General features: G+C 38.0%; 1 protein-coding gene across 10 annotated transcripts in view; it reads left to right on the top strand.

Moving 5' to 3' along the window:
- Positions 1–16,922, top strand: part of KIF21A (kinesin family member 21A) — a 90,593-nt gene that overhangs the window by 65,052 nt on the left and 8,619 nt on the right. For 3 of the 10 annotated variants that reach the window (XM_057417899.1, XM_057417902.1, XM_057417907.1), the window contains 10 exons: positions 414–434; positions 4,302–4,362; positions 4,561–4,615; positions 5,768–5,985; positions 9,543–9,653; positions 10,242–10,370; positions 11,898–11,936; positions 13,892–14,028; positions 15,712–15,892; positions 16,254–16,418. In XM_057417899.1, the coding sequence (XP_057273882.1) occupies positions 414–434; positions 4,302–4,362; positions 4,561–4,615; positions 5,768–5,985; positions 9,543–9,653; positions 10,242–10,370; positions 11,898–11,936; positions 13,892–14,028; positions 15,712–15,892; positions 16,254–16,418 (1,117 nt within the window). The remainder of the gene's footprint in view (positions 1–413; positions 435–4,301; positions 4,363–4,560; positions 4,616–5,767; positions 5,986–9,542; positions 9,654–10,241; positions 10,371–11,897; positions 11,937–13,891; positions 14,029–15,711; positions 15,893–16,253; positions 16,419–16,922) is intronic. The other 7 variants (XM_057417901.1, XM_057417908.1, XM_057417900.1 and 4 more) reach the window with 5 other exon arrangements.

Genomic DNA, 16,922 nt, shown 5'->3' on the forward strand with positions numbered 1-16,922 from the left:
TTCCTGAATAGATGCTGTATTGTAACATCTTAAACGCTATTTCACAATTGATGTGCATGTATGTCATTTTTTTGTTATATCCCCTTGGCAGTAAAATGTAGGAATTAAAGAGGGTTTTTAATTATTGAGACTTTTAAAATTCAAATAATATGCTTGTTATTTTTACAAAAGACTTTGCATTTACAATTTGGTATTTTTTTAACTTCTGATTATGAAATTCTAAATATGCAGTTCTGTTCAATCCTGTTCAAATGGCATCATATGTCTATTACGGCATCTATTCTACTACTTATGAGATGATATTAAGAAAAATTTAGAAAACATTTGGGTACTTTTGTTTTATTTCTTTTTATAAATGGATATGTTTTGATTGGAATGTTGCTTTTGTTTCCTTGTTGCTGTTATTTACACAGACCTAGATAGCATACAGCTGGGTAAGTATGTTTAGCTTTCTGTGTACTGTACAGCTGCATGAGTTACTAATTCATTCATGTTCACTAACTGGTGCATCTTAGAATTCGTGAGCGTGTGAAGTTTGCATGAACTATACTGTAAAAGTGCTTGTTATCATGAGATTACAGAGCATTTCTTCCTTTCCAAAAGCACCCACAGCCCTCATGTTAGATTTGTCAGATGAAGTGACCACAGTAAGCAGATTTGTATTTCCATTTTGTGACTTGCTGCTTATGAAGCCATATAGTATGTTCAGACTACATATAGCTATTTTATGATTACTACTGCTCTAGTTATGACAAATCCTGCTCATCTATTTAGATCTGAAAATAAAGTAATCCTTAACATGCAGGTCACTTCTAACCTGTTGCAGATAGCTCATTTTGTAGTGTAAGTATGGTACAGAATGCAGAATATATCTCACTTTTTCAGTTTGGTTTAGTTACTGATTTTTGTGTTGAGTCTGTTGTTGCTTTCAAATGATTCCCAAGCAAATTACACCTATTTTCTCACCTCCACAAAATCAGATGCGTTTGAAAGTTGAAAAAAAATTCTGATGTCAGCAACAATTCCTTTTGCATTGTCCTTCTAATCCCATGATGCTGTCCTCTGCTAGTTTGCATAGGCATCTGAAATATTTCAAAAGCGCAAGACTGCCTGAAAGTGTATAGATCACCATCTAGTGTAAGCTGCTGAGAACTTTGCCAGCTTCCTGACAGGTGACACCTGAAATCCATGTCAGGGTATCTTGCTGCATACAGCCAGTTTTTAGTCAGGAACCTCAGTGGTTAATATTACAGCACATGTAAAATAGACTCTTAGTGTACGTGCATGTGTGTGTTCATCCTGTTGGGGTGAGAGCAATGTTTCTCCAGCCAGGAAATTAGCGTTGTTTTTTCTTTAGCTTTGGACAGGCTTTTACCTATTAACAGCATCTGGAGCAGTGAAAAGACACTTACTAAATGCATTGAAACAGTATCTCCATAAAGATTTTGTAGTGTATATCTCATTAAAGAAACTTTATAACACTTTGCAAGCATGAATTAAGGCTTTCAAACTATCTAAACCCCTCAGGACTATGCTAATGCTTTATATGAAGGAAACTTCACTGTGGGTGTATCTTGGCTGAATATGCTGAACTAACCTCAGTCCACACTGAAATCCAAACTGTTGATAGTCTCTGTTCTGTAGGTCACTAGTGGCTATACCTTTTGAGCTGCAGGAAGTTCAGACACAGTTATAGTGAGGTTTTAAGGCTGGGACTGCCAGCAGGATAGTAGGGACTCTGGTGCAAGGGCTCCCTGGTTGGTAACCTGACATGATTCCCAAAGGTGGAAGTGTGCACAGCATCAGATCCTGAGACCAGTTTCACCAGGATGCTTGACAGCTTGGTAGCAGTACCAAGCCAGCCCCATCCTGAGCAGAGTGGTTGAACTTCCAGTGTGCTTGTGAACTGTTCCCTTGATGTCGACTTTCAGCTCTGATACCTTCAGAAGTTGTTAGCCATTTGAATATGCTTGGTTTGAAAAAGTTTGGTTATTCCCCACTGTAGTTGTGCACCTGCATTCAAGCGCAGACTTAAAGGGTTCAGGCTGCAGGAAAGTACATGGTCAGGTTTAGACCCTTTGAATGGGCTTTGATTGCACTCCTCTCTTGTTTGTGAATGAACTATCTGCCATTCACTATCCTATCTGCTCTTGTGAAGAGTTAAAATGACCATGAATTGAGTCCTGAGTATTGCTGGAGGGACTCCTTTCCAAAGAATTGTAGGAGTTGCTTTTCCTCCCTACCTGTGACATCTGGACATTCATGGATGTGACTAAAAACCATCTATATGCAGATCTCTGGATGAACTGTGCCGGTGTACTGTGTTGTACTGGTACTGTCTGGTTGCCTCTGCAGCAGCATGAAGCCAAATAATCGGAAAAGCTCCCCGCTGTTCTTCAGTCAGTGATCTATCAGCAGTCATCTCTGCTGCTCCTCACAAGCAATACTGCCTTTACTAACTGCATTGCTCCTATCATCTTTTCTCACTTGTGACTTCTTGCAGAATCTTGCTCTTCTGCCTCTTCTATTTCTTTTTGTTGATTCTATATGCTGGCTTCTACCTGGGGACTTTGTGCAGTCTTCCTGTGCTGAACTGCAGACAAACTGAAGAAAAACATCAAATGTGTCAGGTCACATCAGTGTGAGCCTACAAATAAAATCCCATCTTTTGGGGCCATCCCACGCTTCCTGCTTTGTTATCTGTTAAAGCTTATTGCAAATTCTGTATGAGAAAGGGATGAAGTAACACCACTGTAGTATGAATCCTATATTTAAAAAATACATTTATTGATGCTAATTTTGTGCCTTGCTAGAAGAAGCAGTACTCTAGATCCCCACTTCTGCAGGAGACATAGAATGATAACGTGTATAGAAAAGGTTTACTATGGGCTCAGATCTAGGACAGAACAAAAAAGAAAATTGAGTGCTATTCCTGTGACCCTACTTTCTTTATAATGTTGTTAAAACTAATACAGCAGTTGAGTACCTCAAAAGCACATTGTTGGTGCTGGTGCTAAATTGACATATGGTTTTGACTTTTCCAGGAAACATTTTTAGATGTAGCATACATTAGAAGGCAGTATTTCTCTTTTCTTCATTCCTTCTCAGAGTTCAACTGGAAACTGTATATTTTTCTTTGATTTCTGCAAAGCATGAACTTGCACTTAAAACATATATATGGGCAAACCTGTTTTAATATGGGTGCCAAATATATTGATTCTGTGCATTACAAACGGTATATGCTTTCTTGCAGATAGCAAGTACACAAATTTAAAGCATCTCTAATAATAAAGAAGAGATGTAACGTCATTAGAAGCTTATTTATTCATTAAAATTTCATGAGTATGTTAGAAAATAAGGGACTCCACTTTTAGGAATATGTTACTGATGTCCTTAAGCTGTGCTTAAAATAATAAAATGCAAATTAGAGTGTTTGGTTTCCCAACAGTTTGCAACTGATTGTACGTGTGCCCTGGACTGGTTGTCGCAGCTTAATGTTTTGCACTGTTTGCATGCAGACATGTTGATCTGATGTTTGACAGTGTTCATGTGTGGCATGCATGCTGGTTTTGTCTCTTGAGAACAGGTTTGTGTACCCATTTTACCTCAGGAGTATTTCTACTGAACAGCTTCATTTTATAGTTAACTTCAATACAATTAATCTCTTTTTAGGAAGCAGTTCTATAGAACTAAGTGGTGGCATCATCCTGTTTTGAAACCTAAATGCCTTATATACTAAGAAAGTTCTTGCTTCTTGTCAGCCCAAATGATACCGCTCAATATAAGCTGAGGCTGAGCCCCAGCTTGCTAGCTAGTTAAAAGTAGAATGTTTTTCATTATAACCAGGCTGATTCTGACTTAGAGCAAGAAGATTACAGAAAAAGGAGAGGGAGAGACATCCTTACTTGTCCATTGATTTACATCCTGCCTCTTCTATGTCTTGCAGTTAATTTCATTTACTGTATCTTTTTTTCCTTCTAGTTTTGCTTCTAGAATTTCTCTGGCTTTCTGTCATCCCTGTGGCTCTGCTACAACAGATAGAGGACCACATTTGGCATAGTATGCCTAGGTGTATGATTTATTTAGCTTGTGTGAAAAACTTAGTTTAGACATCAGGAAAATTCAGTGGGGACTGGCTAGCAAATAGTCAAGATACTTTGAAAATCTCTACCTTTTTTATGCTTTTGATGTATGTATTCATCTACATTCAACATTGTCAGAGCTGTTTTGTGTAGCACTTAAAACCTGCAAGTCCTCTTTTAGATGGACAGGCTAACATAATTCTCTTGGAAATTTTGTAGAAAATTTGGAAGATAGTACTGATGAGGATGCCCCATTGCATAGTCCTGGAACAGAAGGAAGGTGAGCAGTCTTTGTTAGCAGGTAAATGGGTTTGGTTCTAGAAAAATTACTGTCTTTGTAATGCAACATGTATCTACTACAAGATACCTCTGATATGGTTTCATTATACTTTGCATATAATTTCAGTAAAGAATCAAATAAAAATACACATTCTGAAAAACTATTTTCTTTCTAACTATAATGCAATTTTTCTTTTAGTTCACTGTCTTCTGATCTTCTGAAGCTCTGCGGTGAAGTCAAACCCAAAAGCAAGGTAGGCTGTTTGATGATGATTCACCTGCACATCTTTTAAATGATTCTATGATTCTATAATAATTGACTTTTATAGTACCTTCTGGAGAATGCTCTTGTTTTGCTCTAGAGACATTAATGAAGACATGTAAAAGGTGAACTTGACATACAGTTCATGTGATTTGTATGTAATATGCTTTTGTGTGACACTTCTCTCTGAGAAGCAGTGATAAAAATACACTTTTCCAGTATTTTGTGGTAGAATTTTTACAGTTTTAGAAAAATATATATTGTTTCACTCACTGTGATTATTTGTTTCTCTGCTCACAGAAGCATAAGCCAAGTTTGCGAAGTACATAAGAGCTTAGCCTGCACTCTTCTAACTGTAGTTGGCTTTGGAAGGCTATCTCTAGGTGGCTGTTGCATTATTGGTAGCGCTTATTGGTGTGCAGCTCTTTGGGCTGGTAAATTGAGTAATTTTGGTCTGCATAAAATAAATGTGTCATTTTTGTAATAGTTCTATCCAGACTGGACCTTTGTCTTCCCCAATGGTTGTTCATTCCCTGAAGAGTGTGTCTTAATTTCACAGCATCTTCACACCTAACATATATGATCAGTTTGTTAAGAATGACTGTGTTGCACAAAGCATGGCTCTTTCGTGTTTTAAACACAAACTCTTTCTGTTTTAAAATTGCTGAAATGCTGAGCAAGCCTTAATTCATGTTGTCTTAAACTACTTTTGAAGTGTAAATAAACTAAGAAGCAGAGTTTGTATACAGAAGCAGCATTGAGTTGAAAAGTCACAAAAAGTGTAGCTATTTAAATTTACACTTTGCTTTATTCCCATTATATTATGCTTCATTTGGATAAACCTTTAATTCAAAATTCATTTGGATAAACAGGAGAGTAATGTTGTACTCCTGTAGTATTGACCTGCGCTTGTAGCTGGTTGAAAGGATATCCCCGGAAACCGCTTGTCAAATCAGTGTTTCACTCTATTGATCTTGTCTTGCCTTCTATGAAATTGCTGACGTAGAGGTGAGCTACTTAATTTAGTTTCCAAAGGTGATTGAGGGGAATGCTAATTACCAGCTAATGATTAAGCTTAAATGTAGCACTCTTGACCCATACCATGAAATATTTAAGTTGCAACTTGGTTTTTATTTGTCTCTAGGCCCGTCGGAGGACCACAACTCAGATGGAGTTGTTATATGCAGACAGCAGCGATCAAGTCTCTGACGTCAGTGCTGCAGTCTCTGCTTTGGCTGGCCCTCTTGCATCAGTTGCAGAAACCCAAGAAAGTGGGATGGCTGCTGACACAAATGATACTTCTGCTAGGGACAGAGAGTCTATTCCCCCACCATCTGGCTTGCCTTCTAAGATAGGCAGCATGTAAGTTTGGCCATGCTGTACTAATTCTTTGCTTAAAAAAAAAGGCATGTTGTCAGTTTCTTGTAACCTATTATTTTAACTTCACAAAGGAGGTTGATATACTTGAAGCTTACTAAATAATACTCACAAAGCTTCTCCTTTTCTACCATCAACGCTCTGGAAAGTATAACTTCATTGTTGTGCTTCTTACTGAAGATATGCATTCTGTTTAGTTGCTTTGTCATCGTAAAATTATTGTAGCCTTTTTTCTAAGTAGTGGGAAAACCTCACCTAGTACTTTGTATTCTTTGTTTTGTTAATACTATTGAGAAATACAGATTTGAGGGAGGTACTGAGAACCTGCTTAGAACAGTAGAGAGAAGAAAAGAAAATCAAACCCAACACCTCCTCCCCAAACTCAAAACTTTATATAATGTAGTAATAGTATCTGTATATGGTCCTGACTATTAGGTACAATCTTCCTGCGGATCATCTTGTGTGGACCACGCTTAAATTGAAGAAGTCTATACAACAATAGAGTATACAAGTGTAAACTTGAAAGAAATGTGTTGGATAATATGAATCCTTAAAAATCCTTTCAATTTGCAGGTTGCACTTTTACCTGCAGAACAAATTTACTAATTAAAAGTATTACTTGATGACAAATAGAATGAAAGTATTATTTTTGTCTTTTTTTAATTTGGGGCAGCAGGTTTTGCTCACATGCGCTCTCTGTTTCCACTTGTTCTTGCTGTTCTTTCTGCCAATATCACTGTTGGTTATTAGCCATTCACTGCTTGAGACCTTTTTCTTGGCTTTTTAGGTGCTAGCTCCTATACTACACAAAGTCTTGTGTAAACTGAATGTGCTTTCCACATTCAGTGATGTGGAAAAATTGTATCCCATAGCTATCTTCCTGTTACAGATTCTGGAATTAGGCATCTTTTACTGTCCCTCTGTCATACTTGCATAATACTGTCCTACAGCAGTCTCCATTTAATGTATGTTTGTAATTCATATTATTTTTACTATGTATTTCTAGCATGTGCTTGAGGTGGCAATCATGAGCTGTAAAACACTGCTGGCAGCAATTATTAATCCATGCTGATGGCTTCAGTGCATTTTACACATAGGATCTGCTTGGAAAGAATGCTCCTGGGGGTGAGGATAGGTGGAGAAATCCACTTGTTTTAGCAGTTAGTGTGAGATCACTAGAGATTTTTGAAGCTTCAAGATTTAAAACGTCAAGTGTTTTGACCTGGATTCCAAGACTCAGGTAATACCAGCTTTTGCCTCACTCCATCTTCTAGAATGTATCCATTTATGAAAGTTAGCCAGCAGTGAGGCAAACCAAAATTTTCCCAAAACTCTGTTCTGTGAGCATTAGAGAGTTACACATTCAGTAATATATCAGTTATATTAATCAGTTATAAATCAGTTAGCAGTAGGCCTCACATGTATTTTGGTTTGTTATTGATCATGTTTTATCAGATAAGTCATCAAAAATTCCCACAATCAGTCCACAGTGTGGAATCAAAGATGGAAGACTCAACGGGCAGATGGAAAGGGAGCAAGAGGGAGCTAGGTCCATGTCTCAGTATGCAGGATATTGGTATGAGGCAGAGGAACTTGGGTTCTAGTTTCTGATGTGGTTTATTTAACCTAGTAGCTACATGCTAGTCACATAGGCAACTATGGCAGTGGAAACTGTAACTCATTTGTCATCCTTGCTGAAAGGTTTAGCTATCAGGCTCATCATAGGATTTGCCTTGTGACTCCAGGACTTTTGCATTCTTAAATGCATACTGGTCCAGCATAAAGAGAGGGAAGGAGTGTGGCATATTCCACCTCTTTTTTTCTTTGCAGAATTTGTCTAGCAGTGAGGGACCCTTGTACAGACATTAGTGCTCGGGCCTTGAGAAGGGTATTGAACCAACCTTCTTCTTTTTGTGTACTTTGGCTGCTAGGCTTTTGTGCAAAACCAGACAGGTTATCACTTGTCCTCCTTTTCTTGTGTCTTGAAAGACCTTGGGGGAGCTCTAGGGTCTGCACTTGGGTACAGTTCTTGGCACCAGGCCCTACAGGTAGGACCTTCACTTTCAAGCTACAGTTTGTGTTCAGTGTGTGTGTGATAGCTTGAGACAGTCAGTGTCAGGTACTTGAGTCAAAAGAGCTGTTCCTGGTTGTGCTGTCCTTGTTAAATAATGTCATTTTGCATGACAGTCTCTAGGTGGATTTTTATATAGCACAGACTTCCTCTCCAGGGAAACTAATAAAGCTTTTATCACATAGAAATGATGCAGCATGTTGCCACACGTACAGTGTGTTTTACCCATGGCCATACTACCCTGAGAACGCCCTATTTGATCTGATCTCAAAAGTTAAGCAGTGCCAGGCTCTGGTCTTGTCTAAGGTGAAATGACAATATAGGAGGACTGGCAAGAGATTTTCCCCGAGGCTGGACAGTCATGAGTGGCAGGGGGTGTGGGATTGTATGGGCAAGCTCCTAGGCCAGTAAAGCTCTGAGACCAGAGCCTAGCAACTGTGTGAGGCAGGTAGCCTACCGACTAAACTTTGCTTAATAAAGTTGTGTGGCACAAAAGTACTTTCTGATCCTTACATTTTCAGAAACACTTTCTAACCACGTGGAAAAAAATATAAACAAAAGGAAATATTGCTTTTCTGATCGCCCAGCTGGTGAGATGCAGGAGTTCGGAACAGTGGAGACCACCTAGATTCCCTTCTTATATTTTTTAATCTGACTGCGGTGAAATGATTACATTTGGGTGTCAGCATTAATATTGCAGTCTTGACTTTTTTGCTGTTTTTAATGGGGAGTAGAAGGCTGTGAGAACACAGTGACTATGAACTGGAATGATTTCAGGGCAAGAGCTAGAGAAACAAAGGAGGGGATGCAAAGTAAGGAGGAAGGGAGCACAGAACAAAAAGAAGCAATGTTACAATAATTAGGCTGTCAGTGGGAAACGCTTTTTCTCAGTACCTAATTTAGAATTCGATATTGAAAAATGAACATGTTAATGCAAGATTTAACTCATATCATAGAATCATAGAATGGTTTGGGTTGGAAGGGACCTTACAGATCAACTATTTCCACCCCCCCTGCCATGTGCAGGGACACCTTCCACTAGACCAGGTTGCCCAAAGCCCAGTCCATATGTAAGAATCATTCTGATTTCTCTGTCCTTCATGTCTCTAAGTGGCCTATTGTAGATGAAAGTGATGGAATCTGAAATTTTAGATCTTAGTCAGACCGTCCATTTTCTCCGTGGCCTTAATTTGAGATGCATATTCCACTGTTTCTTTTAGTTGGTTCTTTTTGTTATTGAACTAATAGATCTCCTTTGCTTATTCAGTATCTGGATGAACTGTGAACATTAATAAACTTTGTGTATTTTTATGTTAAAATGTGAAAACAAATTTAGAGTCTACAGATTCAAGAGAGGCAATAATAACTGAAGTACATTCTGCAGTATTTCAAATTTCAGAATGACAGCTAACGTAAGCAAAGCAAGTTTGTAAAGGGCCTTGGAGTAAGTTAATGATTGCTCTTGCTTTAGTTCCAGACAGCCATCCTTGTCAGAGAAGAAGATGCCTGAGCCTTCACCTTTAGCAAAGAGAAAAGCCTATGAAAAAACAATGGAAAAGACAAAGGCAAAAGAACAAAAACTGTAAGATTCTTCTAAACTTATTTTCTCTGACATAATTTAAGCCTTGGGTATATTTTATTGAAATATAAATCTCTATCTTTGATTTGTTAAATTTTGCACAGTTTTTTTGTTGACAGTGAAATTGCTGCCCAACTTCTGTGTGGTTTTGGGGTTGGGGTGGGGTTTTTTGTTTGTTTGATTTTTGGTTGTTTTTCCCAGAATATTTTTCTGTACAGAATACCTTAGGAGCAGAGCCCTGTGAAAGAGTCCTTTGAAGCATTTGCAAATGACTTTTTCTTTTTCCCCTTTTAAATGGGACTCATCCATTTCTCCAAGAAACTGCAGTTTTATAAGAACTCGTTCTACGTATGTGTTGTGTGTTTTCTGCCTGGAGCTTTCACTGTTAGCACTTAAACTTTGAACACTGTGCCAGCTTGCACTTTGCAGCACTTTGTAGTCTTAAGTTTATTGCCTTCTCTGGGAAATGTCTGTAGCTAGCATTATAATTTTATTTATCTGCTTAAGAGCATCTAACTTTTGGGGCATGTTGCATTTAACTTCTCTAACAATTCATAACCTGTTAAAGAAGATGTTCTTTTTTTCTTGTAGCTCAGATTCTGGAGCCCCAGAGGCTAGTCTGTCACCTCCTACTTCCCCACCAAGCCGGCCCCGTAATGAAATGAATGTTTTTAGTCGTCTTACTGTTTCTCAGGGAAACACATCAGTTCAGCAGGATAAGTAAGTCACAGAGGGAAGCCTCAGCCCCCAACCAGGGAATTGCAAAGTGCACTCAAGTTATCAGTGTAGTATCTGGTAGATATTTTTCCCTTCTCCTGCAAGACAGGAGGAGGCGTTTCTCGTGGTTTTGTGTAGTTTTCAAAGAAAAGATTTTAAACTTTCATGGAATCATTGTAAAAATTCAAGAAAAGCAATTTCCTGCTGAACCTTGTTTCCTGTTTTCTAGGCTACACTTGCTAGTTGTAGTTTTAAACCCCAAATAGAAAAGAATGGTAGAATTCTTAGATGTATGTGTATTTCTGTGTGTGTTTACACTTGGAAACAGGATTTAACTGACCTTTTATGAAACGGTGCTTTTGAGAGTTAATTACTCCAACATTGCTCCAAGTGCTGTCACACCAGCACCCTGGAGGATGGGACATTTAAATGGCTAGAACACAGTTGTTTAGAAGTTATCCAAATTATTGAACAGCTTGACTTTAGGAGGTCACATGGAGGAGCAGATGATATGCTTTGTTTAGAAGAGCAGTTCAGTTTCCTTGCGTGTTAGGCATCTGTTAGAAGTCTTACTCCAAATTGTAGTGGACTTGACTGGAGAAAAATCTTTATTGCAGGTTTCAGTACTGATATCAATGCCATGCAGTGCTTGTGAACTGCAACTCAGATGTAGAATAAACCTGTAGTTCTGACTGTGGCAAGACAAGTCATTGCTCTTGTCTATTTACACCATTGTTTTATAAAAAACTTTGTTTTTTTCCAGTGGTCACCATATACCAAGCAGTAGCTTGCAAGGCTTTCAGTGGTTTAACTGTGCTTTTTAATTTTATCTCAGCTATGATACCTTTCTCACTGCTAACTCCCACCTAACCCTTTTCGTTTTCTCTGGACTGACTTGGAAGTCAAATTGAAACTGCTGAATCTGTTTGATTTGCATTGGAAAGGAAGGACATCTTCAGATATACTGCAAATGTTCATGTCTGGGGGGAGTTTCTCCTTGCATGTTTTCTGGGTTCTTATTTTTAAATGGTTTTGAAAATGAGAGGTGAAGGACTTTTGAACTAAGCACTGTTTGCAAAGTATTCTTGTTATTCCAGTGGGCTATTAATATGTATATTTTTATTATTAACATTTTAGATATTTCTTCTATGGATGTTCAGATTTTTTTCCTTTTGATATTTTCAATAAGCATTATGTTACAGAGGTTAAATTATGCATTCATCTTCTTTGTTGCTTTTTCTCCTGTAAGAAAATGTTGGGAAAATAAGAAATGGCTCAGCTGGTGTTGCTCAGCTTCATGGGTTCTGCCAGTGCTGCTTACTGCTGAGAGTGCTATTTAACACTGTTATTCCATCCCTCCTGTATTATCGTGGGTTTAAGGTACACCCTGAGCAATGCTGCATACTCTATCTGGATTTGCATTGCTTTTCCTGAATTGGCCATGCTGCTGTTTGTTCTTCTCATATGGAGGCATTACTTTGCTGATACCTATATTCTTTCTCCTCACAATTCCACCACTGTTGATTGTAGGTCTGATGAAAGTGATTCCTCTCTGTCGGAGGTACACAGGTACTCTCTCTTTCTCTTTTCTGTTTTCTTGGCATCTCTCACTGAAGCTATTTCAGTTCTTAGAAAGTTTCATTTTGCTGCATGATTTTTCCTGGTCCTTGTGCATTTTACCTCTTCTTGCTTATGCCAGAAGTGTAAAAATTTGACATTTTGGTCAAGCATGTCTTCCCCCTCTCCTTTTTTAGGGTGGTTGTTATCTCTGTGAGCATGTCAGTTTTTATTTTCAAATAAAGTATGGTGTAAACCTTTCCTTTGACATATTCTTTCTTTATTAAGAGGAGCAGGCATTTTCTTAGGTTTTATATGCTTCTTTCTTTTCCTCATTCAGTTCTATGCTTTAATCACTCAAAATTAAATCACAGTGTAAATAAAAGTGAGTAGGTTTTTCATTATGTCTTCCTGACAGAATGCACAGTGGCTTAAGAGAAATATCCCCACTCGTAGTTGAAAACTGTTTCTTAGCATTTTGGTACTTGGTGAAAAATCAGTTTATCAAGAGAAGGACAGTCAAAGGACTAATAGTAATGTGATGGTGGCTTTGTCTGGTCATTGTAGCAGTCATAGGATTTTTTCTGCTTAGATTTCAAAGGACTGCACATAGGTAGATAAAAAGCTCTGGAACATACATTTTAGATGGCTTGTCAAGGGAAAGAGTGGGTGAGGACAGAAGTAGGAATAACTCGGTCTACAGGCAGCATGATCTGCTAGAGAGTACTACAGAGAAAAACAAAGGAGTTTTGTGTGATGTTCAAAAACAAAGTATAGAGACCTAAATTAATAATAATTTGTTTCTCTATTCCTGGAAACATAAAAAGGTGCAGATCGGAAGATGAATACCTTTTTGATATGAGGAAGTTAGTGTCAAACAATTTAAAGCAGTATTAGTAACAGCTATAAAAGGATTGCAGAGGAGTAAGGAATTATATGAATGAAGATGTCCCAAGCAGTAAAAATGTATAAAATAATAATTTCTAAGACTGCTAGATTAGCTGTCACAGAGTTAGTATCATGAAGGGCATTTTCCTTCCTGCAGCAAGCTTCTCGGCAATATTATGGATGTTTTACACTTTCCTAAAGCATCTGACACTCATTTTTTGTGAGATAGGGCTATGGCTTAAATCTTTTTCCTCATAGTTGTGTGTGTAATCTCCAGATGAGGATTACAGTGAGTCTTAACTACAAGTTGCCCAGGTCATAACGTTGTGTTGCATGTTTTGGGCATTACCTTGAGGCTTTTCTACACTTCACAGAAATTCATGGGGTTCGTGTATATGCAGTTGTATGTGTGTCATTTTAGATTGCTAATAATTCCTGTTTGGTGATGAAGTTAGTGGCTGAGTTAGTGTTTTGTCATCACCACAGAACTAGCTGTAAATCCCCAGGATGATTCCCACTGGGGTATCTGTGCTCCAGCCATACTTGCTTTCAGCCATTTGAGTACTAGTGTGGAGCTGTGTATGGGGTGCAGTAGTAACCTTCCTCAGGTATACAAATGGGCAGTAGCTCTCCAAGCCTGCCTTCAGAAGGCAGTTGGTGTGATGTGCCTTCTGAGATTGTAATTGGCAGCGTACATCATGTTTGCTTCATTTTTCAATGTGGTATTAAAACTAAGATGTCTTTATGCAATCTGCAGTCTTAAGGGTGGTCCTAGGCATCCAGGAGCTTTAAGCATCCTGGATTTTTTTTAGCATTACACACTTTCCCATGTACCCAGCATTCAGCATCTTGTCTTTTCATTTCTTCATTTTTGTATGTGGTTTCCTTTAACTGATAGTCCAGAGTTGATACCTGTTGAAGCTAAATAGTAAAAATCCTTACATAGTTTATGAAATGCATTCAGCTGTTCTGCCCTCACATGTAAAAAAAATGTTGGTGTTTTTTTTCCCCTACATTTAAGGAAATTAATTTTATCTGTATGCTACTATACCAAACTCACATTCTCTTCTTTTCTTTAGGGGGGTAATTAACCCATTCCCTGCTTCAAAATGCATCCGCTCATCCCCACTTCAATGTATCTATACAGCTGAAGGACATACCAAGGCTGTGCTTTCTGTTGATGCAACTGATGATCTTCTCTTCACCGGATCTAAAGGTTAGGCAAGCTCCATGTATCCATGCTGGCATCAGAGGGTGCTTTGGCAGCCTAGGGTATTTTGAAGTTCTCAGTTTGTGCTTAGTGCTGTAAACACAGTGAAAAATAGTGAGGATCCGTTTTGTGGCATAAGCTGAAGAAAGATTTACGGTAATTACCTACAGGTTTTTAATTCCAATGTGTAGTATTTGGCTGTTTAGTTGTAGTGGAAAAAGTACTGTCAAGAGTAACATTAATATTTGTTGAGTGATATGATGAAGCCAATCATGGTAACACATGCACACATGACATGCAAATAGCCTCGGGGTAGGGTTAGAGCTTGGAATTAGCACATCCTTAACTGTGTTGCCTAAGGAGTTTGAATAGTCTTCATGGCATAGTTTCTTCAAGCAGAGCTAAGGCTGTTTTCTTCTTCCCCTGTGTATCTCATTGCCTATCTGTTGTGCGTGTCATCGGCTGTTATGAGAGGGACTGGAATTTTAGAAGTCACTTAACTCTTTACTGAATGGATTAGACAATCTATGAACTCTTCCAGCTGCTAGAAAACAGTGGTTTTGAAAAAAAAAACACTTTGGTGGCTTTCCACTGTAATCATTCAGTTTGGCTTGAAGATAACATAACCAGACATTAACAGTTACTTTTCATATCACTCAAAAAGTGATTTTCATGTTCTCTTCTTTTTCCCTGAGTCTTTTCATATAAGGGACTTACGGTAAAAGACTTGCTATATTCTTAGTTGTGCAGCTGGAACTATAGCAGACTTATTTTCTCCCAAATAGAACCTGTGTAGTAATCTGTGATTCTTTATTTGTTTGGTTTTTTTTCTGTCCTGAAGTATCAAAGCAAAGATGAACTAGAGTGGTGGCTGGGGGAAGTTAATGCCTACTGATAGGGAGACTCTCATTTTCACTAGTTCACATAATAGATAAACTCTGAAATTTCAGGGCATTCTTTTTATCCCTATATTAACATGGAGATAACCCCATCAGATGCAGGTTTTCCACTGCTAATAATTAGGTATGTTCCTTATGGTTATCCTGCTAGGTGGCTGTTTAAAAATACTAAGGCACACTGTTATAGTGAATTGGAAACCTTTTGGTCTTATAAGTTTGAAGCCAATGTTTTGGCATTTGGGCAAGCGTAAACAAATGCAAAAAAGGATGTGTATATTTAACTTCAATAAATTTTGCTTAGTTGATATTTCTCTTCATCCTCCTAGTAATTATTCCAGTAAAAATGTACTTGTAAAATATGTGGAGTGATGCAAATATGGTACAAGGCAATTTTCCTGTCCTCTCCATCTGTGTTGCAAAATTCTTGAATGCTTCCATGCATTTGGGATTTTAGTACACAAAATGCTGCAGTATTTAAAGTCCTTTGCCAGTCAATGAAAACTGTGACTAAAGCACTTATACTGGCATTTTTAGATGCTCCTAGAGCACCAAATAGTTCTGATCACTTCTCACCTTTGTAGTTTTGTTGTGGCAGTCAGTACTGTCATGCTGAACCTCAAAACCGCTCCTGAATGATGCTCTTAATGAAGAATTTTTGAACTAAAAATTGGGTTCTCCTCTTCATCTGTCATCATCCAAACTTCACAGCCTCTAAACTGTCTGTATCTTCACTTTCCTTGAGATGAAATTAATTAATTTTGTTTCCCCTTTTTTTTTTGTCTCTTATTAGATCGTACCTGCAAAGTCTGGAATCTGGTAACTGGACAGGAGATTATGTCTCTAGGAGGTCATCCAAATAATGTTGTTTCTGTAAAATATTGCAACTACACTAGCCTGGTCTTCACAGTCTCAACCTCCTATATCAAGGTGTGGGACATCAGAGATTCTGCTAAGTGTATTCGGACATTGACGTAAGTATGCTAAACCTCAAATGCCAAGTGTTCAAATAAGTCTTAATTTTAGATAGATTTTTATTAGATTTAATTTGATAGTGCAGCACAGTGTAGTTTAAATACACTCTTGTGGCTAGAAGCTTTCTTTATATGTTCAGGCTTAGCCTGTATGGTGCATTGGTAATATATGAAAACACAAACCACTTTACATTTATGCCTGTAGTCTTTTATCTAATGTTCAGTATTCATTCATTAATTAAAAAGGCTTATAGCCTTTTTGCTCAGGTAAGTAGGTTTGTTTTTAGACAGCATGCAAAGCAGGGAGAATAAAATACAGGAGGTTTGTGTTTTTCATTTCCTCATTTCTCCCTGTACTCAGGTCTTCAGGCCAAGCAATGCCTGGTGATGTGTGTTCAGGAAGTACTAACAGAACAGTCACTATCCCAGCTGGAGAGAACCAGATCAATCAGATTGCACTAAATCCAACTGGTACATTCCTCTATGCAGCTGCTGGAAACTCAGTGAGGATGTGGGACCTGAAAAGGTACTGAATGCAAGCAGAAGAGACTGTTCTTGAGGTAGTTACGTGTACATACGAAACAGTGAATGAAGTGTTTCCTGTTTATGGTAATGTCTGTAACTTTGTCAAAATATGGTCAAGATATGAATCAACTAATTCATGCTGTCATGGTTACTGAGATAATGGAGGTGCTCATGATTTCCTTGTGTTAAGGTTATGGTGAATTGTTTCAGAAAGATTATTGGAAAACCACAAGATTTTGTTTAACAGGCACTTGTAAGGTGATGGATGCATGAATCCTGACTAGTGATTGTTGATAAGATGATGAAAGCTAATTGATGCAATGTAATATAACATGGGGCTATGATAGCCACACTATGATAGCAGTTTTCCAAGCAGAACTCACACCCAAAGGCGTTCAGAATGTAGAGAATACTTTGAGGCATGTGATTTAGCTTTAATTTTTTTAATTAGTATTTTACATAAGTAGAAGCTTTTGTTTACATTTGACATAAATTTAACACCCAT

The sequence above is a fragment of the Pezoporus wallicus genome, unplaced genomic scaffold (assembly GCF_028554395.1).
Source record: "Pezoporus wallicus isolate ANWC-B61680 ecotype Strahan unplaced genomic scaffold, APGP_CSIRO_Pwel_v1 contig_5542, whole genome shotgun sequence".
In the NCBI taxonomy this organism is placed as follows: Eukaryota; Metazoa; Chordata; class Aves; order Psittaciformes; family Psittacidae; genus Pezoporus; species Pezoporus wallicus.